Genomic DNA, 27,807 nt, shown 5'->3' with positions numbered 1-27,807 from the left:
CTAGGAGTATGTTGTCAGTTTGTACTCCACCCTTACTGGGAGGATATATAGTAAATCTAAATGAGGTTTATAAACTAAATAGCTCATTCCTTACGTTGAACACATCTGCAGGCAGTGTGAGGTTTTACAGTTGTAGACTCTGTCACTCTCTTTTCCTGGACCTCAAAGGTATATGTGGTGTGAGAGGCAGGCTAGGAGCTTCTTTTTGTTGACTACATGGCAAATTCAGACTGTCATTCTTGGACTAAACTTCCCTAGGATGCTTCAGGTTACATACGCTTCAGGTTACAGACTCCGCTAACCCAGAAATAGTGCTTCAGGTTAAGAACTTTGCTTCAGGATGAGAACAGAAATCGTGCTCCAGTGGCGTGGCGGCAGCAGGAGGCCCCATTAGCTAAAGTGGTGCTTCAGGTTAAGAACAGTTTCAGGTTAAGTACGGACCTCCGGAACGAATTAAGTACTTAACCCGAGGTACCACTGTATAACAAATTTAATGTCCCACTGCCAAATAATTTGTGGGTTCTCTTGCGAAAAGAGATGCCTACAAATGTATATTATTAAAACATACTTTCCCTGGAAAAATTCCATCTTTATATTAGGTAAGGAGACAAACCCCAAGTTTCTGAAATGAGTTTGGGAAGCTTACTCATAGATCCTTTAATGTCTGAAATAACTGTTCTCGCTTGGGGAATTGTAAAATGTTGATTCACATGCTATATACACTAAATGTAGGGGAGGAAAATAACTTTTTTAATCTGTTTAAGAAAGTTGTTGCATTTGACCTGTAGTATCACTCATCTTTGCTGTGTGTGCACTCTCCCATTAGAAATTTGGGACTGGGGGGAATATGGTGTCCAGTTCTCAATGACATTATTTTCTTTATAAACATGAATAGTCTAGTCTGTCTATCTTGAGCTGTGTTTTCATCTTTTGCTGCTCCTAATGACACAATGCTTGGAGTCATCATCCATAGCTCAGTAGCAAAGAACATTCTTGGCATGCAGAAGATCCCAGGTCCATTGAAACTGCATTGCAAATATACTGTCTGTTAAGAAACTAACCAAACTCATAGCACCAGTGCAACAACGCAGTTTGAAAAGCCATCTAAAGGACTGTGCTTTTTGAAGGCAGGCACCTTTTAAAAGTCTGTTTAATAAATAGGTGGCGCATTGTAGATTGGGATCGGTGAGGAGCAGAACTCAGTTCCAAGTGTGCTGGTGATGGTTGCTCTGGACCTGTGCTCAGGAGACAAGAGGAAATTAACTTACAAAATGGGGCAGAACCTTCTAAGCTGTGAGATTCTTACAGGCAAAAGTACAAGTGGTTGTCTTTTTCTAGTAGTATTGATTGTGCATTACCGTACATGCTGAGAACAATTGTGCTTTTTTAAAACGTGCAGAAGAGTGCTTGAATAAGCCCTTTGTTTGTTCCATAAATCTTGACTTATCCAGGGCTCGGCTTTAGAATGATTGCTTTGTGTTTCTCTGTGTTTTGCGGAGACAGCGGAGTCACCACTTAGTCTGCCCAGAGATCCCTTTTGCCTGAGTGTACTCCCTGCACCAGGGAGCCTAGGACTTTCCGATCAGAAGGTCGGTGGTTCGAATTCCCACCATGGGGTGAGCTCCCGTTGCCCAGTCCCAGCTCCTGCCCACCTAGCAGTTCGAAAGCACGTCAAAGTGCAAGTAGATAAATAGGTACCACTCCGGTGGGAAGGTAAACGGTGTTTCCGTGTGCTGCTCTGGTTCGCCAGAAGTGGCTTAGTCATGCTGGCCACATGACCCAGAAGCTGTACGCCGGCCCCCTGGCCAATAAAGCAAGAGGAGTGCCACAACTCCAGAGTCACGACTGGACCTAATGGTCAGGGGTCCCTTTACCTTTACCTTTACTCCCTGCACCGAGAGATCTCAAGTTCTACAAAATCAAAACCAGCATATATAAATTAAGCAAATGTGTGTAATTTGCGATATTTGGCACAATTCTTCCATTCTTACTATTTCACATAATGCATTATCCTTCTTGATTTGGGAATGGGCATCTGACTACTAGAAAATATAGTCAGCAGCTCTTCAGAACCATACCAACAGAAAGATTGCTCTTTTGATGAAAACTAAATTCTGTGGGCGTGCAAGACTGCGTGGCATGCATATGTACATCTAGTTCTGCAATCTGCTGTGAACCACGTGTGTATGGGGAAGTATGAGGTTTTTTTGTCTGCAGGAACCCGCAGCTTGTTTGAGAATTGTAGTTGCAGTGCACAGTTGTTCATGAGAAGTACTCTGCTTTAGGGAATTGAGAAACAGAGAGAGAGTGGAAAGGTTTACTTCTCAGAACATAAAGTCTGCTCAGTCAAGATCAAATGGCATCATTTATTTTCTGACCTTGGGAAACCCTGAGTGCTACCCCCATAAACATTATCCACCCCTTGCCCTTATATAATCTTCACCAAATGAAGAGTCTCTTTAATGGACTGCTAGGAGTTAGTGTTCCCAATTAATGAACCTTCCCTGAGTTCAGTTTGCCCTCCTGGAAACATGCAACTTTGGCAAATGTGCCTCTGGTGAACTAGTTTATTAAGAAGCTGGATAAGAACTAGGACTAGGAGGTAGTAAATGTCTCCAGTTGCCCTATTTATTTTATTTATAGTGCCATGCAGAGTTTCATGTGGAAAAACAGGTACATCTCTCCTAGGAATTTGGCTTAAGATACACAATGGGGAAAACAAAGGGAAGGAGTAAGGAATATGCACAAATGCAAATGACTGGGCATCAAGAGAGAAGAGTTAATTCTGTCTTCTGAGTTTGCTTAGCGTGTATATGCATGTATTAATTCTGCAGCTGCCAATAAGGGATAAGCTTTCTTTTGTATGTGTAAATGGGTAACCTCTGTTGCTGAGGGTTTGCCTTTTGTTATATCTCCCTGTACTGTATAGTGCATAGTGGGTATTTTCTAGGCGCTAACCTGCAAAACTAAATAGGGTTTTGTTACTTTCAGTCACAAAGCCAACCTTCACTGAGCTCGCTTGTGGGTGAAACGTGTTGCCAGGCTACACCAACCATCTTTTCAGCGAAACCAATCCAGCATAAACCAGGTATCTTGCTTTGAATATTAAACTGCTGTGCTTATATTTATCCCTGGGGTACACTTGTCCTTAGAATATTCAAAAGGACAAAATTATCCATGGTTGCCTACCGAGCAGGTGGGTGGCAAGATACCCTTTGCTCTGACCATTGTAGCCTTGCTTATCTATAGGGATAAATATAGGCTAGCTATGTATATACTGCTGACCTACTTAACTGAGCATTAGCAGTTAAGCAATAATTCATAGAATATTAGAATTGTAGAGTTGGAAGGTGCCCCAAGGGTCATCTAGTCCAACCCCCTGCAATGCAGGAATCTCAACTAGAGCATCCATGACAGATGGCCACCCAACCTCTGCTTAAAAACCTCCAAGGAAGTAGGGTCCACCACCTCCTGAGGGAGTCTGTTCCACTGCCAGACAGCTCTTGCTGTTGGAAAGCTCTTCCTGACGTTTAGTTCTTCTTTCTGGTAACTCAATTCCTTCATCCAGGTTGTTTATAAAAAAAAATATGAAAAACTGTGGGCCCAGGACAGAACCCAGCGGCACCCCACCCGTCACCTATTTCCAGGAAGACGAGGAACCATTAATGAGCACTCCTTGGGTTCATTCAGTCAGCCAGCTAGAAATCCACCTAACAGTTACCTCATCCAACCCACATTTTACCAGTTTTTCTGCAAGAATATCATGGGGGACTTTGAACTTCTTCACTGAATTTGAAGTTTACAGTTTTCCAATCCTTTGTTTTACTCCCTAAATATTGGTATCTTATTGGACAGTGCAGTCTAGATTGCTCATAGCTTTCTTTAGCCAGTTAATTAAATATAAATATTGCTAAACATTTTGACATTCTTAAATAAATAGAACACTCTCCTGCAAATACATCATTTTAATACTTGAATACATCTGCTATTCATCACTGAGAAATGCTGCCTTTAATATTTGTTTTCTTGTCAGATTATATACCAGAGCTAAATACTGTTTCAAAAATGAAGGCCTGAGACCCATTGCTGATAAGTGGAAGGCCCAGATTTAGAAGGCACATCAATGTTGATTTCGGTGTACACTGTCGCTAGTGGCACTGGAACCCATGGTTGTTGTACCATGAATGGACAGAAATCTGCTCGCTTTCAATAAAAACTAGAAGGGAGAAATCTTTTTGAAGTTTGTCAAATTTGGCTGCAAGAGGCTAGCAGGACTTCAAAGTCTCTTCATTCTGATGTTTCCAAAATTACAAGTCTCTTCTCTTTTCTACTCCAAAGTTCTCATGATTTGTTCGAGGTGACCAAACAAAGCTTGTAGTTGTATTAAAACACATTTAGTTGAATGTTACCCCAAACAACTGTTCAAACTGAAAATCCAAATGTCATTAATTAATCAATAAATCTAGCTTGAAAACATAAAAAGCAGATAAGCTACTGCCCTCCCCTATCTCTGCATTTGTATCACAGAAGTTGTTTAGACTGAGCCAATGTCTCATAATTAGTCATTTCGCAAAGCTGAACTTGCATCATTTCTCTCTTTTTCTTTAAAAATATATATATATATGCTTTACAAACAGAAAAATCACCAACACTGTTCCAATGCAGCCAATGATCTGGTATAGAGCATTTCCACTGCATCTTCTTTTCTGCACATAAATTTGATACATCTAATAGATGTCAGTATTATAAAACAGACTAATAAATAAGCAACAGTGATCATCACTCAATTTTATTAGTGTTGAAATTTATAATCCTTAATTATTTAAATTGTTTAACTTTCCCTAGCAAAGTAAATGGATTTGATGAGTCCTGCACTATATTATTCTCATATTGAACGAAAAGCCTTGGCTTCTCTATAATTACATTTCCAAATTGTCTGCCCTGTGTACCTCTAATTAAGTTTGTCAGCTTTCCCATGCATGTGAAGTCCTAAAGCTTTGTTAACCAGACATCTAAAGAGGGACAATTAGTATTTTTTCCAATTTGGCAAACTGTCATCCTTGCTGCAGTTAACTGATGAACCATCATTTCCATACCTTCCTTTTGTACAATATATTTAAGATAGCCAAGCAATATTCCTTACCCCAGGATGCTGTTTATTAATGCCAAGACTGAGTTTTTGTGCATGTCCACAAGATATGTTAGCATGTCTTACAAATATAAACTTTTATTAAGGTTAATTAAGAAAGTGATTTTCTGTGAGACACTCTTGACAATCTTGGGCATTAGAAGATTTGCTCATTAAAAGTAGACGAGTGGGATCGCTTTTAACTGTAACTGTTTTACTAAAGTGGACTTTAAACCAGCCTTCCCCAAGCAGCTGTCTTCCAGGTGTTTTGGACTATAACTCCCATCAGTTCCAGGGAGCCTGGCCAATGGACATGAATGATGGGACTTGTAGGTCCTACATAGGAAAGGCACTATCATGAAGAAAGCTGTTCTAGAGGGTAATGAGTATTTGTTTTTAAGGTGCCATAGGGCTCTTTAGTTTTGCTGCAGCAGACTACACCCTTTATAAAACAGCGAACTGTAGATTGGCTAAGAGGACTTTCAGAGGTCATTTGTACGCACATGCACACATACAAAAATGACATTAAAACGAGCAATGTGTGTTTCATTCTTGCAAAGAAAGTATCCTTAGAAAGCCTGAGGTCATGCAAGGATATGTCATGCATTTCAGATTGCATACCTCAGGCTGAATAACCTGCCAAACTAACACCTCTTGTATGCCTGCCTGAACACAAGTTGGAGATATCAACAAGCCCAGTTATTTTCTGGTGTGAAAGAAAACTCTTTAACCTCTGGTGTGTCAGACATGGAAGAAACTGATAGAAGTCTGGCTTGAGAAGTTAGCCAGCCAATGGGTAGCATATGCTGGCTGACCCGGTGTAAAATAGACAAAACAAATCAATTATTTGTACTGTTGCGCAGGAAATCTTAAGTTATTTTTTCCTGGCTTGGATAAGGTCTTAATTTGCTACTGTTGACATAAGGATTAAAACAATAACAACAAAAATGAACCATGATAAGTTTTCTGTTGAGTTGATGGATGACAACTCATCCATTAACAGTTGAGGGAACTGGGTTTGTTTAACCTGGTAAAGAGCAGACTGAGCGGAGATATGATAGCCATCCTTAAATATCTAAAGGGCTGTCACATGAAGGATGGAGCAAGCTTGTTTTCTCCTGGCCTGGAGGCTAGGACCCGAACCAATGGATTCAAGTTGCAAGAAAGGAGGTTCTGGCCAAACGTCAGGAGGAACTTTGTGACACTAAGAGCCATTCGACAGTGGAACAGACTCCCATGAGAAGTAGTGGGCTCTCCTTGGAGGCTTTAAAGCAGAGGTTGGATGGCTGTCATGATCTGGTTGAGATTTCTGCATTGCAGGGGGTTGGCTTAGAGGATCCTCAGGATCTCTTCCAACTCTGCAATTCTGTGAGTCTATTAATTTTATTTACATAGTTTTGTTTATTCCCGGAAAGTACTCTCCCCTTCTGCAAATAGAAACCTTTAGACACTAGCATGGTTTCTACAACATAGCAGCATTGTAAGTACAGACTCAGAGGCCGTTAGTAGGGATAAAAAAACCTGTGTTTTTTTTAAAAAGGATAATATTGCTGCAAAAGCAGTAGGAAAGTCAGACTGACACTGTTGCTTCTAGTCTCTCTCTTCATTTCTGCCCATACAGGATGGTGCATTTTCCTTGAGCATTTGTTGTTCGGAAACATACAAATAATGCTTAATTACTCTGTTTTTCTACAAATAAATGAAGATGAAATAGTCTGCTAGTATTTGTGAGGGTGATGGAAGATAATACTTAAATATATATTGGAAATATTATTTATTTGTTACAGTTCATAGGATATAAAGGGGAAATCTTTGCAGTTCTCTTAAATCTTTGCAGGAACAAATTGCCCCCAAAGTACACTTGGTCAAATATAGGTGTTCATACTAATAACTCCATTGCTGTCACTTGAGGCACAGGTCGCCTTGGTGGCATGGGGTGCCTTCCATCAGCTCATGCTGGTTTCCTATCTATGAGCCTATCTGGACAGGGATAACTTGGCTGCAGTTATCTATGCTCTGGAACCTCAAGGTTGAATCACTTCATAGCATTTTATATGGGGCTGTTGGAAAACTGTTTGGAGGCTTCAGTTAGTGCTGAATGTGGTTGCCTCACTGTCGACAGGATCAAGACAAACAGATTCTGTACCACCAGTTCTGTTCCACCCACTTACACATTTCTGAACCCAATTCACAGTGATTGGTTCTGCTCACAAGAACTCTGGATTCAGCCCAAGGTGTTTAAGCCAAAAAAGGCCAGGACAGTACAATAAGGTGTGATATGGCCTAGTATAGTGATTTCTTGTTAGTAGATTTGGCCTGAATTCTGCTGCCTCCTTGCCTTGCTAATACCCTTTAACATTCTTCTCACCACCCTTATTGTTTTGTTTCAAGCATAACAAAGATGGTTCTACTTTAGTTTTGAAAACTGAAATGGTGCAGAAATAATACTGTTCCTATTAAGAACAGACCAGTAACCTGCGGTATGGAGATCCTGCAACTGGGCACTCTTAAAACAGCATTGGTGGTTCTGCTGAGCCAGCTTGGTACATAAACTAATTGCCATAGTATAAAAAGGCAGTGCTGCTTTTCAGAGTAGATTCTCTATAACTACTTCTTAGCTTTTCTTTGCTTTTTATGATTTGGAAAAAAACATTGTTCCTTTGGTGTAACCAAAAGTTGCTGGGTTTTAGAGACTCAAACACAGAATGATTAAAAACAAAATCTGAACACTGGAATCTTTAAGAGCACAATGGCATATTATCTCCCTCTACATATACATACGTTAACTCTAACTTTCTTCTGCTATGTAGAGATGGTCATTAGCCAGCCTGTTCCCATATCAGACAATGGGAAAAGAAAAAAGAAAAAAAGAACCAGAGCTACAGACCATGTCCCTGGAAGGTTTGAAGGTCGGTCCCATGTTCTGCATTGCTTTTGTTTCCTCCTGATCTTTCACAGTAGTTAAGCAGTTGCTTCAGGGTTGCTGTTTACTTCATGGCAAAAACTCTGTTTGAGCCATTGCATTTCTGTAGCCCCTTTTGTGGGGGCTGCATTATGCCTTTGTGGTTTTGTTGTGTGGCTTCCCTCTTAGTGCTTTGCTTTCTTTGAAAGGCAGCAACGTGTTGAAATTATATGTGATTGTATAGTTTCATTTCATGGGGAGTAGTCTTTCTTCTGCTGTCATAGGATTATTTCAAAACAATTTTGAGAGAAGGAAAAGTTATCACTTGAGCCTGCAGTCCTATGAACATGTGTATGAGGGTTTGCTCCCTTGAGTTCTTCAGGGCTTATTTCTATATAAATGTGCATTGGATTAGGTTGCACTGAGCATGTTGAATTCATTGAAGCTTAATGGGCACTCTAGATCAGGGGTCAGCAACCTCTTTCAGCCGTAGGCCAGTCCACCGTCCCTCAGACCATGTGGTGGGCTGGATTATATTTTGAAGGGGGGGGGATGAATGAATTCCTATGCCCCACAAATACCCCAGAGATGCATTTTAAATAAAAGCACACATTCTACTAATGTAAAAACACCAGGCAGGCCCCACAAAAAACCCAGAGATGCATTTTAAATAAAAGGACACATTCTACTCATGTAAAAACATGCTGATTCCTGGACCGTCCGTGGGCCGGATTGAGAAGGCGATTGGGCTGCATCCGGCCCACAGGCCTTAGTTTGCCAACCCTTCTCTAGCTTGTGACCCATCTGTTAAATACCTTCATTTACTGAGTTATTTCCTTGGTGCAGGATGTTCTCACTGTAGATACTGTAAGATGTTATCACAAAACTACTCTAATGATTCAGATTTCCTCTGGAGACACCCTGCTCCCCATTTCAAAGCAATCTTGAAATATCTTGGCTTATATTAGTTAAGTTATCTTATCTCTATCTTATATTTTATTCTGTTTGTTTTATAAGACAGAAAACATAGGATCACAGCCTTCCTGGGCATAGTCTAATATTTTTATGGTAAGAAGGTCTCAACTTCACTCCTTTGCTTTTGTCTAACTGGGAACAGATTGATAATAAAACTAAAGCTGCTGTTTCAACTCAGTTAATTACCAAGGGAGCACCTGTTCTTGTTTTATTATCAGGGGTAGGGATTAGCTCAGTTGTTTATACGTGCATTTCATAAAAATGTTTTCTAATAATGATTTCTGTATACTGGAATTCCTTGGCAGATCTGTACAAACTCACTGCAGAGTTACTTGGTGAAGGATCATATGCCAAAGTTCAGGGAGCAGTTAGCTTGCAGAATGGGAAAGAATATGCAGTTAAGGTAAGTAAAGTACTCCAGTATTATTTTCATTCATTAAAGGTCTTCGCTGCCTGAAAATGTTCTTCACAGATGCTGCTGTGCTAATGTATTCTGTCATAAATCATTGATATTGCTAACATCATGGAATTTAGATTCAGGTAGGTCTGTGTTGGTCTGACACAGTCAAAATAAAAAAAATAAAATAAAAAATTGTCCAGTAGTACCTTGTTGTTGTTGTTTAGTCGTTTAGTCATGTCTGACTCTTTGTGACCCCATGGACCAGAGCACACCAGGCACTCCTGTCTTTCACTGCCTCCCGCAGTTTGGTCAAACTCATGTTGGTAGCTTCAAGAACACTGTCCAACCATCTCATCCTCTGTCGTCCCCTTCTCCTTGTGCCCTCAATCTTTCACAGCATCAGGGTCTATTCCAGGGAGTTTTCTCTTCTCATGAGGTGGCCAAAGTATTGGAGCCTCAGCTTCAGGATCTGTCCTTCCAGTGAGCACTCAGGGCTGATTTCCTGAAGAATGGATAGGTTTGATCTTCTTGTAGTCCATGGGACTCTCAAGAGTCTCCTCCAGCACCATAATTCAAAAGCATCGATTTTTTGGCGACCAGCCTTCTTTATGGTCCAGCTCTCACTGGGAAAACCAGTAGTACCTTATAGACCAACTAAGTTTGTTCTGGTATAAGCTTTCATGTGCATGCACACTTCTTTATTGAATTTAGTTCTTAGATTTCTGATTCTTTAAACCATGGTATGGGGGATTGTGAATGAGCCCTGTGCTTGTGCAATACCTCTTCCTACTTTGCCTACTTTGCTTAGTTTAATGAGTATTGTCCTAGCTTGATCAAGCCATTGTTGCCTCTAAACTGGAAAACTATGGTTTGGTCAAACAAAGTAGATTGTCTTTTAGCTGAGTGTGTGAGAAGGGAGCATGCAAGAACAAAACTCTTCCCCTCTTGTTAGACCATGGTTTTGAGGATTGGAATTGTCTGATTCATCCCAGTAAATTATTAACAGATGGAAGCGGCTTCAGAGAGGCATACTTTCCATTGTGAAAATACTTTTTTTTTTGTCCGATCAAATAGGCTGTGCTAGTTTTCCAAACAATACAGAAGCCTGCTCACCAAGGGCAAAACTGAAAGAGGGAAAGCTGGTTGTAGTGTGTATGCTCATCCAAAACAATCTACAAATCTTTGAGAAAACAGTGGTCAATTTCCAGTTTAAAATAAAGCTTGCTTTCTATCCTGTGTTATCTAAATATTAAATAATCATTCAGAAAGTCTTATCCCAAACATTTGCACTAATATAGGCACATTACTTTTTAAATCTACAGCCATGCATATCACATGAGACTGCAGTGTTTGTGACTGCCAGGACTGTGCCCCATGCCTTATCTTCCATGATATTATCTCCCACTTCCTCTGCTCCTCTTTCTAGGTCGAAATTTGATTTTGAGAGGGTTCTAAATGTCTTCATTTACTTGTCTTCATTTCTTGTTGGGAAATAAAAATGTTGAAATATGAACAACTTTATTCAACGTCGCTAATTTTATTCTTTAACCTTTGGCCATGACTCAAGAAGGGAGATGGGTTGCATTAGAATTACAGTGGTGCCTCGCAAGACAAAATTCATTCGTTCCGTGAGTTTTTTCGTTCTACAAGTTTTTTCGTCTTGCAAAGCACCACTGCATTTAAACACTGACAACGGCGGGGAGGGGCGGGGAGAAGCAGGACAGCTGCCGCAGCCGGTACCTCAGACTCACCCGCGCGTTGTGGCCACCGTGCGACGCGGCTGCTGGAGGGCGGCGGGGCTCAGGAGCGCGACTCGGCGGAACCGCCACCATCCTCTTCACCTGAGGGAGAGAGAGGCGCTGGCGGCAACGGCTCTCTGAGGGGAGCACGCGAGGGGGGTGGGCAGCGTGAGGCACCAGCCATCAGTGGGAAGGTGGGAGGGAGCCGGAGGAGCAGGGAAGCGAGCGTGCGTGCGTGCGTGCAGTGACCGTCGCCATGACACGAGAGGCAGGGCCGTTTCGTCTAGCGAAGCAAGCCCATAGGGAAATCCGTCTTGCGAAGCACCTCAGAAAACGAAAAACTCTTTCGTCTTGCGAGTTTTTCATCTTCCGAGGCATTCGTCTTGCGGGGTACCACTGTACCAAAGCAGAAGTCTTGTCGATTTTCAGTGAGAGATGGGCAGAGCAATCCTAGTTCCCAGTCAGTGCTGCTGGAGTGGTTACAGCCTTTCTCAGCCTTGGGTCCCCAGATGTTTTTGGCCTACAACTCCCATCATCCCTGACCACTGGTCCTGTGAGCTAGGGATCATGGGAGTTGTAGGCCAAAACACCTGGGGACCCAAGGTTGAGAAAGGCTGGTTTAGGATGAGACAGAGGTGTTTCTTGGCTGTGTTCTACTGCTGTGGATCTTCCTACTGTGCCCAGCAAAAGTGCAGTAGGCTACATGCTACTGCCAGCAGTGTTTCCTGCAGTGGTAGCCATTGTAAGATCTTGAAATGGAAACAGGGCATTATGGGGGCTTGGTGGATGTGGAACATGCAAAAACTGTATCATGCCAGTACACATCTGTTATCAAACACAAAGCAAAAAGTGTCTAATATTTATATGGACACTTTTTTTGAAAGGTGACAGAGACTAACAGTAGCTGCTCAGCATGATGTTTCTTGTTTTTTTAAAAAAACACACTGGCTTTTGTTTTAAAACAGATAATTGAGAAGAACGCTGGGCATAGTCGTAGTCGGGTATTTCGGGAAGTGGAGACATTGTATCAGTGTCAAGGTAACAAGTAAGTAATTGTTACAGCATTTAACAATACAATTATGAGTTTTAAGTCTTTAGTGTAATCATGTATTGGATGTGACATTGCTTTGAACCCAAAACAGTGTAGTTCACTTAGTGAAACTTGGAAATGTGAACAGTTACACTGTTTTTATGTTGATTAGAGCACTCCTCCATGTTTAGCAGAAAACGCTACCAAAATATTAAACACATTTCCCAATGATACCTTTTTGTTGGGTACTCCATAAATACTTTGGCTTTAATTATACAGAACAACAAATTTAACAAAACTGCCTTTTTGTGTGTTTTTTAAAGGAACATTTTGGAATTAATAGAATTTTTTGAAGATAATGCAAGGTACTACCTTGTCTTTGAAAAACTGCACGGAGGTATGTGTGTACGTGATTTATTTAACCTTCTTGTAATAAATTAGCTTGATAAAGATAGAATTGTTTCCCCCCAATGTGGGTGGGCTATTTTGTGTGGGAAAGGGTTCAGGTTCATTCCCTGGCGTTTCCAGCTAAGGCTAGGAAGGACTGCTAACTGAAACCCTGGAAAGCTGCTACTGGTCAGAATTGAGACTTGGGAAATGTGTTTCCTGTGATAATGCATGCTTCTCTTACACCAGGGCTTGCATTTAATGCATAACTGTCCCATCACTGCCACTTGTGTAATGGGACTTCCTCCTTCTCCCCTTGTGTGCCCCCTAAATATGTTATGCATCCCCCCCCTCCAACACTCCAGAGTAGATTTGGGGGTGGTGCAGCACATGTGTGGGGTGGGGAATCCCATGGCACAAGCAGAAATATTTGCGCCAATGGGATAATTACCTAGCACTGCATTAGAAACAAGCCAAGACAGTGGATACTGATGTGTTTGGCACATTCTTGTGTAAAGACAATTTTATTCCATTGGACATTATCCTGATTTGAGCTCTTGGATGTTCTGATTACTGCTTTGCTTGTAAAAGAGATCTTGCATTTTATTATCTACAGTTCTTTTGATCGCATATATTGAGTGTACCTCAGCACAGAAGCTGGGGTAGAAATTATTTTAAAAATACTTCTTCAGAGGTATCATTGTCAACATTTATTAAAGAAAATGAACTCACAATATCTGGGTTTGGGAACTGAAGATAATGTTGGTTTATATAAAGTGGATTTGCTGGGTGTTATGTTGGGTAATTTTCTATATATAGCTGACAGATGAAGAATTGGATGTTCTCTTTTCTTTTTCTTTCCATTTTTTTCTTTTTTCTTCATCTTTTTCTTCTCTCTCTTTGTGTGTTTTAATCAAGATTAGCTTTTTAGTTTTGATTAAAAGATATCTGACATTCATCTTTGTATTTCCCCACAAATTTTAATAATCTATTAAAAAAAAACACCTCTTCAAATTTTTTTGACATGTTGAAGCTGCCTAGTATCTACATAGCTGGTGTGTGTGTGTGTCACATATGACCATTGGGGGCAGTTATTTTAAAGGGAGGATGAGCACATAGTCTTAGTATTCATGTAACTGGAAACCTATTAAAAGAACGTGTAAATGGTTTCAGAATTCTAACTGCAATATACATTGACTCAGGCTTTTCAATAGTAGTAGTAGGAATGATGGTGATGATGATGAGTAGTTAGTATTTTCCCCTGTTTAGTCATTGGACAACTTGGATGTAAATCTGGTTTTTAAATAACTATTTTTTCATACTGAAACTTTTAACAGGCATGTAAAGCTTTACCCATCAAATGAGATCATAATAGTCACTTGTATAATTACAAGTTGTTACAGACTTCTCTGTGGATAAATGAATAGACAAGTGTATAGGACAAATCTGAGAACTTGATTCATAAGAACATCTTAATCTGTCACCTCCTACAGAGGCTTTGCCTGATTTTCTTAACATGCTGAAAATCTATCAATAAAAGCCCATGCTCTGTTCCAGGAAGCTTCAAGTCTGGAATGTTTGTTGGCAGGATCCTGAACTCATTCAGGAAATTGTGCTCACAACTCATAGTGAAAATTTGAATATTATCGTCTAGCACTCTGGGGAGGGAGACATTGCTTTTGAACACTAGAGCAAGCTGCTGTACTAAGCCATTAAAATAGATTAATTAATGAACCATTGCTTCCCCCTGCAAATAGCTGGAAGTCCACAAAATGTTGCTGGTCCTGGTGGTTAGTTCTTGAGTCCTTTGGATGCTAGTTTCACACTGGATGTCTGCGACATCACCTCTGAAAATTGTTTTCTGTGCTTACGGATAGCAGTTGGCATTTTGCCAGTTTTCCATTAATGCTGATAGGATGTTAAGTGCACAGAACTGGGTGAGCCTAATGGAGAGGCCTTCAAAAACCCAGACTATTTTATGTTATTTTGCTGGTTAGATGTGTGTTTACTTGCGGGGAACAGGCAGCGGGAAAGAACTTGAATGCATGAATTTCAAAATCGCAGGAACAAACATATGAGCTCTTGGCCTTGTGCCTCTCTGAAGTTAGCATGTTCCAAAACTCAGTGAAGTCTATTCTACATTACTGTTTAAAAATTTGCTTTGGCAAATTCTATAACTAGATTTATCACTTTATGGATCGTATCCTCCCTCTACTTCAAGGCCACTTTGGCAGAGATAATCCAAGCCCTTTTTGTGCCAGGCTTGGGGGGGCTATATTGGGAAGAGGATTCCTTCCTCCCAGCCCTGCTGGCCCCTGTTGGGCTGCTGCCACCTGGGGAGTAATGACAGCATCACTGCGGACCCAGAGCTCCCCTTCCACCCACCAAACATGCTAGCAGACAGAAGTGCCACTGGTACCAAACACCAGAAACCGCAAAGTGGGGCTTTCCAAGGTGAGGGCAGGGCTGAGCCAAACCAGAATCCATTGGGTTCGGAGTTGGCTCTCCCAAGATGTGCCAATTGCTGAATGCCACCCCCCACAACTTCACCCTGGCCGCTGTGCAACAGCTTTAGGCAAGGTGCAGCCATTTGCTTCAGGTGGCGGATCCAGCACCCGCCCCCCACCCCCATGCTGCCAACACAGCCCTGTTACTCTCATCACTGCTACATGCTGTGGTGGCAGCGCAGGTGCAGCTGCAGGTGAGGGTACAGTTGTGGTGATGGGGCTGGCAGCAGTGTGGGGGCAGAGACACAGCAGAGTGGGGAACTAGATCTGTAGCAGGGTGTGGTGGGGGCTGTTCTGTCTACAGTGGCACAATGTCTCGAGCCAACCCTGGCAGCGGATGTGGTTGTGGCCTTTTTACTCTGCAAAGCACTTCTAGGAAAAGTTGGGTTTCTTCTTATGGTGCACATGTACCAGGGCGATACATACCTAAAGTCAGATTGGATTTCTTCTTATAAGAAGAGTTTGGTGCATTCTGGCAGCTAGAACAGTTAAACGATAGTAACGTGCTCAGGATTTGTCGAGCCTTTGGTTTTGGGAAATGGACAGAGGAGTACAGACAAAGGGGGTGGGGAATCTGCTTCTTCCGTGCTGTGACAAGGATCATAAAGAATTTCACATCAAGTGATTTTGAGTATGCCCCAAATGCATGGGAGGGCTTTTCCTAAATTCCAGCCAAGCCCTCTCCCAGGGATGATGGGATTTGTGCTCCAGCAACATCTTTAGGGCAACAGGCTCCTTGCCCCTGTAGTATATGCACTTAGGTTTGGAATAAGTCCTATTGAATTTAGGATTTGCTTCTGAAAAAACCATGCATAGGTCAAGTGGTGTGTTCTCTATTATAGAGCTGTGAAATTGTTGGCTGCTAAAAGCAAATACTTTACCATAGTTACCTTTGGCCCTGTTCATGTTGAGAAGAGAACCGTGCTATTCAACTTGAATCTTAGCATGTGTGTTCACACTACATAGTCTGTTGGATGCTTTGAGTCTAGCATGGTTTGCTTTCAAGTCACACTGTATTTTTCAAAGCAACCTGCTTGCCTTTTTCTCCACAGGTTCTATCCTGGCCCACATACAAAAGCAAAAACACTTTAATGAGAGAGAAGCCAGCAGGGTGGTGAGAGACATCGCCTGTGCTCTGGATTTCCTCCACACAAAAGGTGAAAATGCGTTTCCTCCATTTTACAGGCTCATTAGCCAGCAGTGTTCAAGCCAGACAAGGTCTGCTAACATAAATACAAGATCAGCATGAAAAGCAGGGCATTTCTGTGATTTACTCCCTTTCTCCCCACATGTGACATGCCAACTAGCGCTGGCCGTTGGCTTTGTGCCACAGTGTCTGTGATTAGCAAGAATTGGTTGACACGGTGATTCAGGGTACATGTCATTTGCAAAAGCCTACTGGTATTTGGAGATGATGACTAGTATTCATGCTGCACTTAAAGGTAACTATTGTGTCTGGTAGCCAAATAGGTTTGGGCTTTATGAAGGAAGCTGGTTGTTTGATCAAGCTCTTGAGTTAGGGATAATGAGCAAATTAAGGTTGATAAATACTTCTGCAAGCTAACTGCTTTTTTTGCAGTAGTCTTTTAAAAGTTTAAGGCTCCAGTTCATTACTACAGATGTTCCTGAGAGCAGGTATCAAGGGTTTAGTGATAAATGTAAGCCATATACATCTGGTTCTGGAGTGGCAGAGGACCTGCCATGTTCATTTGTTGTGGGAGCTGCCTGCAGTGCCCCCCAAATCACTTTGCTATCATTTTGCCTGTGTAAAATAAGTGTCAATGAGAGTGTTGCTGCAGGAGTCATAAAGCAAATTATACATTTTTCTACAATTTTAAGCATGGTTTTCAGATTCCTGCATTTTATTAGGATTGGATGTTTCCAGGGTTAGATTTAGTTCCCATTGATTTGAATGGAAACTTAATTAGAAGCAACTGTCTGGATTCATCCCTTAGTAATAGTAGTTTGGTTTTGCTATACTGATATTATTTGGGTATGTCTTATGCATGGCCAGTAATTTATGCATTTTTTTTTCCTTTTAAGAAATCTGACATTACGTCACAAACGAGCAGCTGTTAATTTCCAGGCAAGCAGTTTAATTTCAGAGAAACTGGTGTGAGAAACCATCTCCATCCAATCATTTATGCCAGAAATTTTAATTTTGCTCTTTTAGATCTCTAGAATATTCTTTTTATGCTAAATTAAAAGTTAAAAGCCAAGTAAAAGCTAAAAGAAAGATTGAGGGAGTTTTCTTACTCATAATTCGATTTAAAACTGATGTAACTACTTTGGTATGTTGTTTTCTGGTACCACCATAGCAACAACTTACCAGTGTGCTTTGAAGGTGGCAGAATTCCATTTGAAGGCTTAGAATTGGAGGGGCTTGATTGGCTAGTCTGCAGGAGAAATTGATTTGTGGAAATAGCATTGCTGAGTTGAATAGCTTGACTTGAGATGGAGAAAGTGAAAACAAATACTGAAGCAGAGATGTTTTGTTTAGAGTGGTTAAGGACTGAAGCTTGGAGTCAAACACAAGTTGGGTGGACTTGAGGTGAAAACAGAAGATGAAGCTATTGGTTGTAATCTGCACTGAATAATTGTTGGTAATGACTTAATGAGGTGTAACAGGGCTATGAAGACATCCTTTGTTTCTTGAAGTATATATAGGGGGGATGTCTGCCTGCCTACGCAAACTAAATTTGTATTATTAGCTTCTATCTGAAACCACTGAGAGGTCATTGGCATTTTGGCTCACCTCTAAGGAAATATTGCAGTGTTTGGTGCATTATCGTTTAGGAAAAAAAGTTGAGTATGGGGGAGAGATGATTGATATGCATAAGATCAGGTATGATGTGAAGAAAGTAGGCAGAGAGTTGTTTTTCTCTGTCTCATAAGATCCCGGGGCTACCCAAGGAAGCTGAATGTTGGAGCATTCAAGAAAGACAAAAGGAAGTATTTCACACAACACACAAATAAACGGTGGAATTAGCTACCAGAAGATACCGTGATAGCCGCTGATTCAGACAGATTTGAAAAGGGATTGGACAAATTCATGACGGATAAGACTTCTAGTGGCTCCAGAATTGGAGGCAGTGTGCCTCTGAGTACCAGTTGCTGGGGTCATGAACAGGAGAGGGCTGTTGCCCCTGTGTCTTGGTTGCAGCCGTCCCACAGGCATCTTGTTGTCCACTGTGAGAACAGGACGTTGGACTAGATGCTCCTCTGGCCTGATCCAGCAGGCTCTTCTTATGTTCTTATGTTCTCATCCAGCAAGTTGAAGCTTAATTCTCAGACTGAAGCTTCATCCAGATGAGATGGAGGTGGAAATATTGTGAAGCCAATCTGGAAGAAAGTGTTTGACACGTTCTAGGTGTTTGAGAAGGCTGATAAAGAAGGCTGATCGCCGAAGAATTGACGCTTTTGAATTATGGTGCTGGAGGAGACTCTTGAGAGTCCCATGGACTGCAAGAAGATCAAACGCATCCATTCTTAAGGAAATCAGCCCTGAGTGCTCACTGGAAGGACAGATCGTGAAGCTGAGGCTCCAATAATTTGGCCATCTCATGAGAAGAGAAGACTCACTGGAAAAGACCCTGATGTTGGGAAAGATGGAGGGCACAATGAGAAGGGGATGACAGAGGATGAGATGGTTAGACAGTGTTCTCGAAGCTACAAACATGAACCTGACCAAACTGTGGGTGGCAGTGGAAGACAGGAGAGCCTGGCGTGCTCTGGTCCATGGGGTCACGAAGTCGGACACGACTGAACGACTAAACAACAACAGGTGTTTGAGGGAACTGTGTTTAGTCTGCAAAAAGAGTAAAGAGTATTAGGGTACCTTAAAGACTAACAGATTCCACATGACGTAAGCTTTTGTGAACTAGACAGACAAGTGGCTGCAGCCAGGGGCACTTCTTCTCATCTTCAACTGGTGTATCAACTGCAGCTTTTCCTAGAAAAGGCTGACCTTGCCACAGTTACACATTCATTGGTTGCTTTGAAATTAGACACACTCTTTTTGGGTTTGCCTTTCGAAAGGGTCCAGAAATTTCAGTTGAAACAAAATGTTATTGGGAGCTCAGTCCTATGAAAGTATTGCACCAATAAGAGTCTTAACAACATCCAGGGTATCAGGGCAGGGAGGAAGCACAGGTCCCATATCATTGCCCTAAATGGTTTTAGACTCGGATGTTTGAGGGATTGTGTACATAATTGCACACTGAGGTCATTAAAAGAGGCTTTCTACCATACCTCTGCTGTATTGGATCTTCTCATTAGGAGCATTCAGAGTACGGAATTCACTGTTCCAGGCATGCTTCTCCACTTCTTTCAGCATGTAGAGATAGCCGGTTAAAAAGATTACATTTCAATATTTTATGCTGCTGTTCAATGTTTTGTAGTTTTATTGTGTTTTATTCTTAAATCGATACTAAGCCATAGGGAGGCTGTGGTTTCAGTGGAAGATGTAGGGTATAAATATTTTATATAAACCAAATAGTGAGCTAGGAGTAGTATGAATGCTTGCTGATTGCGAATTTCGTGGCTTGTTTCTTTTTAAACTGTCCATGGAGCTTGCTGCTCACTGGAGGAGAGAAATGGCAAGAGCAGTGATGCCCTGCAAAAGACTTTACATGCAGAGCTGTTAAAATTACGTTTTGGGAAAGAAGCTATGCAGTGGGAATACGTGTTTCTGGAATCATCTACTGCCATATCTCTTGATTTTTGTCATTTAGTTTATGGTTCCACTGTGTACTATTAACATCTTTATTAAACAATAGCATGCACAATATTAAACAGGAAACTGAAGCAATCGTTGCAATTCAGCACTTAATCATTTTGCTGTTTAAAATTATAGAAATCTCAGAAGGTGAAAGAGGCTTGTTTTTCATCACCTTGCTGCAGTAGAAAGCTTGTTTTTTTCCCCCTTGCTGCTTTTTAGATGTAAGACACTGTATTAGTGTTGTGCAGAAAGTTCAAAAATAAACTTTTTTTCCAGTACATATTTTTCTTAAACATCTGAACAGTGCTACATACTTTATACAACATGAGGATTTCCTGTGGCGGCTTCAAGCCTCCCAGCAAAGCCCCTTTCTATTTAATTTAGTGTCTTGAAAACTACTGCAGCATGGCTCTTTTCCATGCTGCTTGGAAATGTCAGAAGCCTCTGGTCGCATGGAAGGAGATGATGCCCTGTCCTCATCTTACATTGGCACTGCCCTTCTCAGAAATATGATCAGTGCTGGCAGGGGAAGGAGGCATGGCATGGGCTCCATCCCCATGTGACTGTGGCCATTTAGGGCTGCTCAGCCTGGTTGACAGTATCCTGGTTTGGCACACAGTGCAGCTTGCAACCTGCTTGATTACAGCTTCAGCCTGTATGTTAACACCAAGAAGCAAATGCCGTTCTTTTCTTTTAAGTTTGACACAACTCACTTCTTCTTGTTTTATATGTTAGGTATTGCTCACCGAGACCTAAAACCTGAAAACATATTGTGCGAATCTCCCAGTAAGGTACATCATTCTTTTGTGATACCCTTTTGGTTGTTGTTAGGTGGATTTCAGGGTTGAGTGAATTAGTTTCTGGTTTTTCTCCTTCCCTCGTTTCAGGTGTCGCCAGTGAGAATTTGTGACTTTGACCTTGGAAGTGGGGTGAAACTCAACAGCGCATGTACTCCAATCACTACTCCTGAGTTGACCACTCCAGTATGTAGACTACTGTGTATTAGCTATCCTCTTGAAATGCAGGGAGAAGGATGGGCATCTTATCTGCGACACCTAATCTTTTGTGCCCCAAAGTTGCACAAATGTGCATAGTAATCAAGTTGCAGTTCAGCAGAATTGTTGAAGGTGGAACTTCAGACATGTTGGTTGAGTGTACTCCAGTCTCTTGCAGATATCACATGGTTGGTGCCCCGACAACTTCATATTTTTTAAAGGGCACTCAAAGTAAACTAGTCTTTTGAAGGGCAATTGTTCTTAAGTTATGTGAAGTGTGTATAGCAAATCTCACCCAACCTTCAAATCTGCATGCTCAATTTTTGCAACTAAAAGAGACAATTTCCTACATAGTAATAGTGCTCCAGTCCTAGTTCTAGTATGTATGATGTTGCACAAAGTCTGACTTCAAAAGAGGTGCTTGACAAGTGTCTTACATGTGTTTCCTTTCTCCCACTCCCTCCAATCTCTGCAAAGAAATGTAACATCACATTCATGAGATCTGCTTCCAGTTTATGGGACCAAACTGCCACCCAGCCATTTGCGTGAGGGCCTCTGGGTCACAAGACTGGCACATGTGGCTGGTAGCATGCAAAAATGACACATTGTGGAGAAGGACTTAAATGCTGCATAGGAGAATAGGAAGCTGCATTAGACCAAGTCAGACTTTTGGCCTATCTATCTCAGTCTTGCCCTCACAAGAAGTAGCCAACAATGGTGCCCCTCAAGATGCTTTTAGACTACAACATCCATCATACTTTATCTTTAGTCGCGGTGGCCAAGGCTCATGGGAATTGTAGTTCAGTAACATCTGGAAGGCACCGTGTTGGCTACCCCTGGTGTGCACTCACTGGTAGCAGTTCTCCAGAATTCAGGATGGAGACTTTTTGCAGTCTCACCTGGTGATGCCAGGGATCAAATTTGCATATGTAACCCGTGTGCTGTACCATGGAGACTATGGCTCGTCCTCAAGCCAACGCTCAGGGCTGTATTTAATTGGTAGACATGGGCATGTGGGAAGTTTCTGCTGCAGCATAACACAGTTTTACTGGAGGCAAGTTAACCAATCATTAACATTATATTGATAATGCTAATATTTCACCATCGTTTTAGGGGAATATTGATTTTAAGGGTTTAAGAGAACCAGCTGCAAAATGAACGTGTTTGATCTGAAAGGCATTAACTTCGTTAGTATTAAATAATATATGTGTTAATATAGCACCACCAATGTGTTGGGTGTTTTAACAAAAAGAAAGGCCTTGAGGAACTTGCAATCTAAAGTTTGATATGGGATAAAATAGAGGGAAAGGGAGAAAATTATAAATTTGGGTAAACATGGGGGGGCAGTGAATATGCATTCAATTACATTTCAGCTTATGGCTTCACAGAATCAGTGGTATTGAATGAGAGAGAGAGAGAGAGAGGGAGAGGGGAAGAATGAGTGGAATGATTTAAGGGAGCAGGAAACCTGAAAAAAATGTAGAATTGCGGAAGCAAATATATACACACTTCATATTTGCAAGTCCAAAGTATTGCAAGAATAGATTATGTCACCACATTAACAATTTCTTACTGTACAGAAATAGTCTAAAATTGTGCTTTTTCAAATACCAATGTGGTGTGAAATAATTGTATTCACACTTTCGTACACTGCCCTGGAATCTGTTGATAAAGGGCAGTTAAGCAATATTTTTAATGAATAATTACTGAAATAGCTAAGAATTAAAATCCTTCATGATATCATTTGCTTCTGCATAAGTCTTGCTGTTGCCCAGCAACTGTTCAGTATTTTATTGCCAGAGTTGTGGGTGGCAAACCAGCAATCTCATGCTTATTTGCAAGGAGTATGAAATTTGCCATGAGTGAAAATCATTGGTTTTGAATGTGTTGGCTTGGTATTGTGTTATGAGTGTGAATTAGACTTATGCTACAGATTTGTTCCTGGTGTTTTGGAGTCTGCGTTTGCCTGCCTTGGAGTGAATGATTTGCAGTAGGTTGAATTTCCAGATTGTTAACCATCTGCATCTGTGGTAAAGTAGGTGGTTAACAGGGCAAGTACTGACTACTTACTTCCCTCCTGACCACTGTCCTAGCATCCACCTATCACCTGGCCATTATCTTGCCTTGGATTTCCTCAATGATGCATTCAAAAGTATCAGTAGAAGAACTCCCTATGCTGGGTTTATGCTCTGCTAGCTTTGTATGAAAAGGTTAGATATTCAGAGAGCAATGAGGTTTCAACAGCTTTGTGAAAAATAATAATCTAATGTAGTAACATTAAAAAAATTATGTATTAAAATGATCTAAAAACAGCAACCACCAAGCAGAGGAGCATCTATTGATCAGTATGTTTTAGATGCTCCTTTGGAAACAAAAGACCTGGTGCAGTTAGCAGAAGTTTTTCTGTCACTTTGATTTGGCTTGGTTTTTGTTTCTGTCTTAACTCTCTCATATGTGCTTTGCTAGTGTGGTTCTGCAGAGTACATGGCCCCCGAGGTGGTGGAAGTCTTCACAGAAGAAGCCACATTCTACGACAAGCGCTGTGATTTGTGGAGCTTGGGTGTGATCTTGTATATCATGCTCAGCGGGTACCCACCGTTTGTGGGGAACTGTGGCGCAGACTGCGGCTGGGACAGGGGAGAAGCCTGCAAAACTTGCCAGGTAACTAGAGAAGTATGTTGGGCGTGTGTGGAGGAAGGTAGCAGCAATTTCCACCTCTGCACATCTTCAGAAGTGATTTGATTGGAGAAGGGCTATATGTTGTTGCCCTCGAGACATGCAGAGTTCCATTCTAAAGCTGTGTTAGCGAATACTGTTTGCTGCCCATAGCTCCTTTGTCGCAAAGGGGTGGGATATGGATTCAATTAATAAAGACTAGCAATGCTAGTCTTCCATCAAAATTCAGGAATCTAGGGCTGTAAGGATTTTAAGGTGACTTGGGTCATTCTGTAAAAGGTTGGAAATGAAAGTTTTAAGTTGTCAACTTCTGTCAACGTAGTATATTTATATGTGTGTGTGTGTGTGTGTGTGTGTGTGTGTGTGTGTGTTTATTCTAGAGCAAGCTGTTTGAGAGTATCCAGGAAGGCAAGTATGAGTTTCCTGAAAAGGACTGGTCTCATATTTCCAGTGATGCTAAGGATCTCATCTCAAAGTTACTGGTCCGGGATGCCAAGGAGAGGCTTAGTGCCGCTCAGGTTCTACAGCATCCATGGGTACAAGGTGTAAGTACAAGGTGTAAGCCTTTCAACAACATTTATTTATATAGCATCAGTAATAAGCGCAGGTTTCTGCACAGGATATATCTTTGTCATGTACTAGGCTATAAAAGTGAATAGTGGTTGAGCCTTGAGCCATGTGGCTCACGTTTTAGCAGCCGCTAGTAAAGGCCTAAATTATTTCCATGCATCCTCAATATCTCCACTGTAGCCTGAATGGGGATTTTAGCGAGAGACTAATTCTAGGTTCAATTTAGGAAGAACCAGGTTCTCCTTATGTTGATATGGGCAAAATGCAAAGTCTTACCTATTTTGTTCTTGTGATCTCTCTATTTCTATGTTCATTGCCTGTATCTGACTATCTAATTCACCTGAAATTTTATCTGTTTATAAATGGTCATTCCATATAGTGAACTCTGTAAGGATCCATTTTTCTGCTAAGGATCCTCAACTAATCTCGTATCATTTCCATTGTGTGCAGCATGCTTCTGAAAGAGGACTGCCTACGCCACAGGTTCTCCAAAGGTAACCTTTCCTGAGCTTCTCACACAACTAGATGAAAGGGTGGTTGTCGGGTGGATCCAATCAAATCAGGGGAGTTTAGGGACAAAGTAGTGGGCTGCATTAGTCAGAAGAGCTCTTTGCCAAGAGCACGTGACTTCCATTGTCTAAAGGACTACCGCTTACTGTGGTTCTTACTTTATTTGGAAATTAATCACAGAACTTAGTTATGTATAAGAGAGGCAGTGAAGAGACAACCTGTGCCTTTCTGCCAGCTTTAAGGTCTCAACTGAAATCTTCCTTCCCCACCTACAGGAACAGCAGCACGAAAGAGCTGACTCTCTTTGCAGCTGAGGCCATTGCCCTGAACCGTCAGCTCTCCCAGCACGAGAACCAGCTCAGTGAAGAGCAAGAGAGCATCACCCAGGCCCTCTGCTCCATGAAGCTTTCTCCCCCCTCCAAATCCCGCCTTGCCAAACGCAGAGCCATGGCTCAGGCCACAAAAAGCAGCGACTTCCAGCCAGCCCCCCATGCAGCCCTTTGATGTACATTTCCTGTTTGCCAGAGTTGGGGGCTCAGCTTTTGTATGGTCGTTTTAAAGAACTCATGGGTGCATCAGTGTTTTAAAAAGACTTTTTTCCCAACAAAGTTTGTGATGAAGTGATTTAAGGGACTATTTCCTTGGGATTTTATTTTTATTTTTTAATGAATGTGTTGAATTATATGATGTTCTTAAATGACATTGCTGCTGTGTTACTGACATAACAAACCACATAAGGCAATGTTTGCACACAGTGTTTTGTAACCAGAAGATAAATCTCTGCCACCAGCCCTGTGAATAGTGGAAATATGACTTGGAGTTCACAGGCTCCCGAATGAGCTTAAAATAGTTGCACAACACCAGATCTCTACCTGCAGTCACCAAATAATTATGTGGACCATCCTCTAGGAAGCTTTGCTTATCTGCATTTTTAGCTTTCTTTGCTATAAGTTCTGAGTTTGAACTAAATGTACAAACTACTTATCTTTGGTGGTTGCTTTCTGTAGTACTTGTAACTTATTAGGGGCCTTATACTTGCCTGGATGTCTGTTCATGTGACATTCAGAAGGTTCAAAGCATGTTTATTTCATGCAGAGATAATATCATCAGAATTGGGTCATTTCCACTCTCACATCAAAATAATGTTTTGACCTGTTACAGGTTACATCTTAAAAACTGTTGTAAAAAATGAATTCTGAAACCAGCCCTCGGGATGTAAATACTTCCTAGCCTTAGTGATACCTTCTTTCCTGTTTCGTTGTTGACATTTCCAGGTGATCTACTTTTGCAATTGCTTGAAGCGATGGGTTTAATTCTTTATAAACCATTTCCACAAGGAACCATTTCCTACAGAAAAGATCAAAATGTTACTACCCCTGTGTGAGCACCACTGCAAAACTTCCTGAATGGGAATGTCTGAAAGCTTGTAATTAATGTGCACTCTAGTCGTATGTAGCACCGTGACAGTGCACTGCTTGTGCGGTCTGCTTTGTGTGTTTGGACGGGTGTTAGCAGTGATGTCAAAGCTTCTATGTGCAGTGCCACCACAAGGAAGAGCTTCCTTCACAGTGCCCACATCATGACTGTAATTTGGACTGGTCCTGATTTGGGGAGGTCCTCTAGATCCTTTCTCCTGGCTGGCTAAACTAATCCTATGATTGTTTGCTTCAAATGAGGTTTGTGTTGTAGCATGCTCTAATTTTAAACTTCGTCGTCTTCCATTTTTGCAGAATTGTTTTCACCATCTCCAACCACCTTAGGAGCACTTAATTGTTTGCTTGGACAGCGGTCCTCCAGGTTAGCAACGTAATTTCTAAGTGCAATTTTGGTGAAAAGTCTTTTTTTAGTAAGCAGAAAGATATACCATTGAGATGGGTAAACCAACATGGGGCTGCCCTTAATTTGGGTCATGGTGGGTTCTAGCTGTTGAAATATACATTCCATACTTCTTTACGGATATATAGTTGAAGGTGGAACAGGGGAGTCTGCAGGGTTTGTATATGCCATTTTTTGTAGCACACATTTTCTCATGGTCATTTGTGACTTCTTATCCAGCTGTTGCTCTGTCTGCATCCCTTCCCATATTATCTCAGACAAGAGAATTTGTTTGGAATAGGCTTGGATCATCGCAAGCCTTGCAGGCTCCAGTGCAATGAGCTTTTGAGTGGGTTTATGGCAATATAAGTGATGGGAGTAACATCAGATTGTTTTTTAAATTAAGTATACCACTGAGGATTAAGTTGGTGGTTTGAAAATCACCTGTGGTCCCACAATAGTCTTATTTTAACACAAAACTAGTGACTTCATCTTCAGTATCTTAAGAAGCTTTGCTTTATTGGAAGTGCTAAGGCTGTTCGCCTCAGGAAATTCAGGAAGATTACGGTATTTAAATTTGCTTGTAGCTGTTGAAAATTTAGGCCAGTGAATTGTGAAAAGTGGGAAGAATCTAACTTTTAAAAGATCAGTGTTCATGTTGAAGGAGCAGGGGACGGAACAAAGTCAAGATGCTAGAAAGTTATCCTAACTCAGCCTGCCTATCTTCACGTTTTGCCTTTAAATAAAAGTTATGTATTTATATGCTTTTATTATTACTGCCTATGAAGAATGGCTACACTTAAGGTCTTTTATACATTGTACCATTAGTGAAGGTTATTAATTATATTATTATATAGTGTGGTTTTTAAATGTACTTTAAGCTGTTACAGTTGTAACGTGCTCCATAGCTAATGGTTTTTAAAAGGCACTGGAAAACTCAGGAAGAAATCTCCCTATGTATGTGACACATTAATTCATAGTGTACTGAGAATTAAACTTACCTCATCTCTAAACTGGGTTGTTGTGGTTTGTTTCCTTTTTACTATTTGAATTACTCTACAGATCCCCTTTTCTCAAACTGGATGTAACGTTGCAGTCCTGCACAGAAGTATGCCCCATTTAGTTCAGTGGAGCTTAATCTTAGGTGTAGAAATGTTGCCTTAGAAATGCAGAGATTCTCTCACAGTAGAGTAGAGGTCTAAACAAAGGGAATAATCCCTCCTCACAAGCAGCCCAAGGAACACTGAACATGTTAAGTTACAACCTGGAACCATGGGCCATTTGGAAAAGAAAAATGGAAAACTCACCGAGTGAATTGACCTCCTTGGACGCCTTATATTTTAAACTATCCTGGAGCATGTTGTGGCTGGCTGGCCAGAACCTTGAGCAACAGGAGGTAAGGATACACTGCAACACTTTGCTGCTGTTTCTGTTAGTTTCAATCACTATTTTC

At 41.3% G+C, this 27,807-nt stretch overlaps 1 protein-coding gene across 3 annotated transcripts in view; it reads left to right on the top strand.

Moving 5' to 3' along the window:
- The window catches only part of MKNK1 (MAPK interacting serine/threonine kinase 1), a 36,089-nt gene extending 8,722 nt beyond the window's left edge, over window positions 1-27,367 (top strand). For 2 of the 3 annotated variants that reach the window (XM_083447882.1, XM_083447881.1), the window contains exons 2-13: window positions 2,992-3,088; window positions 7,939-8,037; window positions 9,311-9,408; window positions 12,110-12,189; window positions 12,498-12,571; window positions 16,121-16,225; window positions 20,524-20,579; window positions 20,676-20,771; window positions 23,250-23,444; window positions 23,840-24,004; window positions 24,480-24,523; window positions 24,815-27,367. In XM_083447882.1, the coding sequence (XP_083304008.1) occupies window positions 7,941-8,037; window positions 9,311-9,408; window positions 12,110-12,189; window positions 12,498-12,571; window positions 16,121-16,225; window positions 20,524-20,579; window positions 20,676-20,771; window positions 23,250-23,444; window positions 23,840-24,004; window positions 24,480-24,523; window positions 24,815-25,043 (1,239 nt within the window). In that variant the 5' untranslated portion in view covers window positions 2,992-3,088; window positions 7,939-7,940 and the 3' untranslated portion in view covers window positions 25,044-27,367. The remainder of the gene's footprint in view (window positions 1-2,991; window positions 3,089-7,938; window positions 8,038-9,310; window positions 9,409-12,109; window positions 12,190-12,497; window positions 12,572-16,120; window positions 16,226-20,523; window positions 20,580-20,675; window positions 20,772-23,249; window positions 23,445-23,839; window positions 24,005-24,479; window positions 24,524-24,814) is intronic. The other variant, XM_083447880.1, reaches the window with a different exon arrangement.
- The last annotated feature ends 440 nt before the right edge of the window (window positions 27,368-27,807 follow it).

The sequence above is a fragment of the Podarcis tiliguerta genome (genome assembly GCF_965153285.1).
Source record: "Podarcis tiliguerta genome assembly, chromosome: 6".
In the NCBI taxonomy this organism is placed as follows: Eukaryota; Metazoa; Chordata; class Lepidosauria; order Squamata; family Lacertidae; genus Podarcis; species Podarcis tiliguerta.
The sequence above is the reverse complement of the archived record's forward strand: the minus strand, read 5'-3'. Positions and strand labels throughout refer to the sequence as shown.